Source organism: Morone saxatilis, unplaced genomic scaffold, assembly GCF_004916995.1.
Source record: "Morone saxatilis isolate NCDOM2014 unplaced genomic scaffold, NCSU_SB_2.0 Contig8, whole genome shotgun sequence".
NCBI lineage: Eukaryota > Metazoa > Chordata > Actinopteri > Moronidae > Morone > Morone saxatilis.
The window spans coordinates 26,848,010-26,848,664 of NW_023340257.1; the positions used below are offsets into that span (position 1 = coordinate 26,848,010).

General features: G+C 38.5%; 1 protein-coding gene across 1 annotated transcript in view; it reads right to left on the bottom strand.

Moving 5' to 3' along the window:
* clip3 (CAP-GLY domain containing linker protein 3) overlaps nucleotides 1-655 on the bottom strand; it is an 11,860-nt gene that overhangs the window by 6,641 nt on the left and 4,564 nt on the right. The window contains exon 8 of the mRNA XM_035680593.1: nucleotides 451-584. Coding sequence (XP_035536486.1) covers nucleotides 451-584 — 134 coding nt within the window. The remainder of the gene's footprint in view (nucleotides 1-450; nucleotides 585-655) is intronic.

Consider the following 655-nt stretch of genomic DNA (forward strand, 5'->3'; position numbering starts at 1 on the left):
ATCTCAGGACACTTTTCAAAAAAACTCCTTATAAAACTAGCTATATTGTTAGCATAATATAAGCAACATTAGTTTTGCTATGTAGCAAAACACTAGCTAAAAGATAAAAGCCACATACATTATAAGTGCCTGCCACAGCCAACTACATCAATCGCTAACCAGCTAGTTAGGTAATATTTTTTAAGATTTCACCATATATACATCACTTTTATCTTTCATAGATTAACCTAAGAAGGGACAATTGTTGCATATTCATACACTAAATGAGTTATGTAATAATATGGTCTAAGTTCAAAAACTAGAAGAGTTAAGTCTTGCTGCTGTAGAGTTTCTAAAGTTTTTGTATTTTAAAATATGTGTTGTATTGTTGAATTGAATGAAACAGCGTTGAGCGTTGCTAACAGCCGTGTTGAGCTACCAGTGTGCAGTACAGAGAATCAGCTAACGGACCTGGAGCGAAGTCCGTCTTGCCATAGAAGCGGACGATGCCGTTTTTCTGTCCAGCCACCAGAACCTGATCCCCAACTTCCACGTTCAGGCCCTCTGGATCCAGACTGGCTACTGACAACTTCTTCTTCTGGGCTGAGGACGCACAGAAAACACACAACTATTACGTCTCTAAACACCGACTCATAGAGCCAAATGTAAACTAACA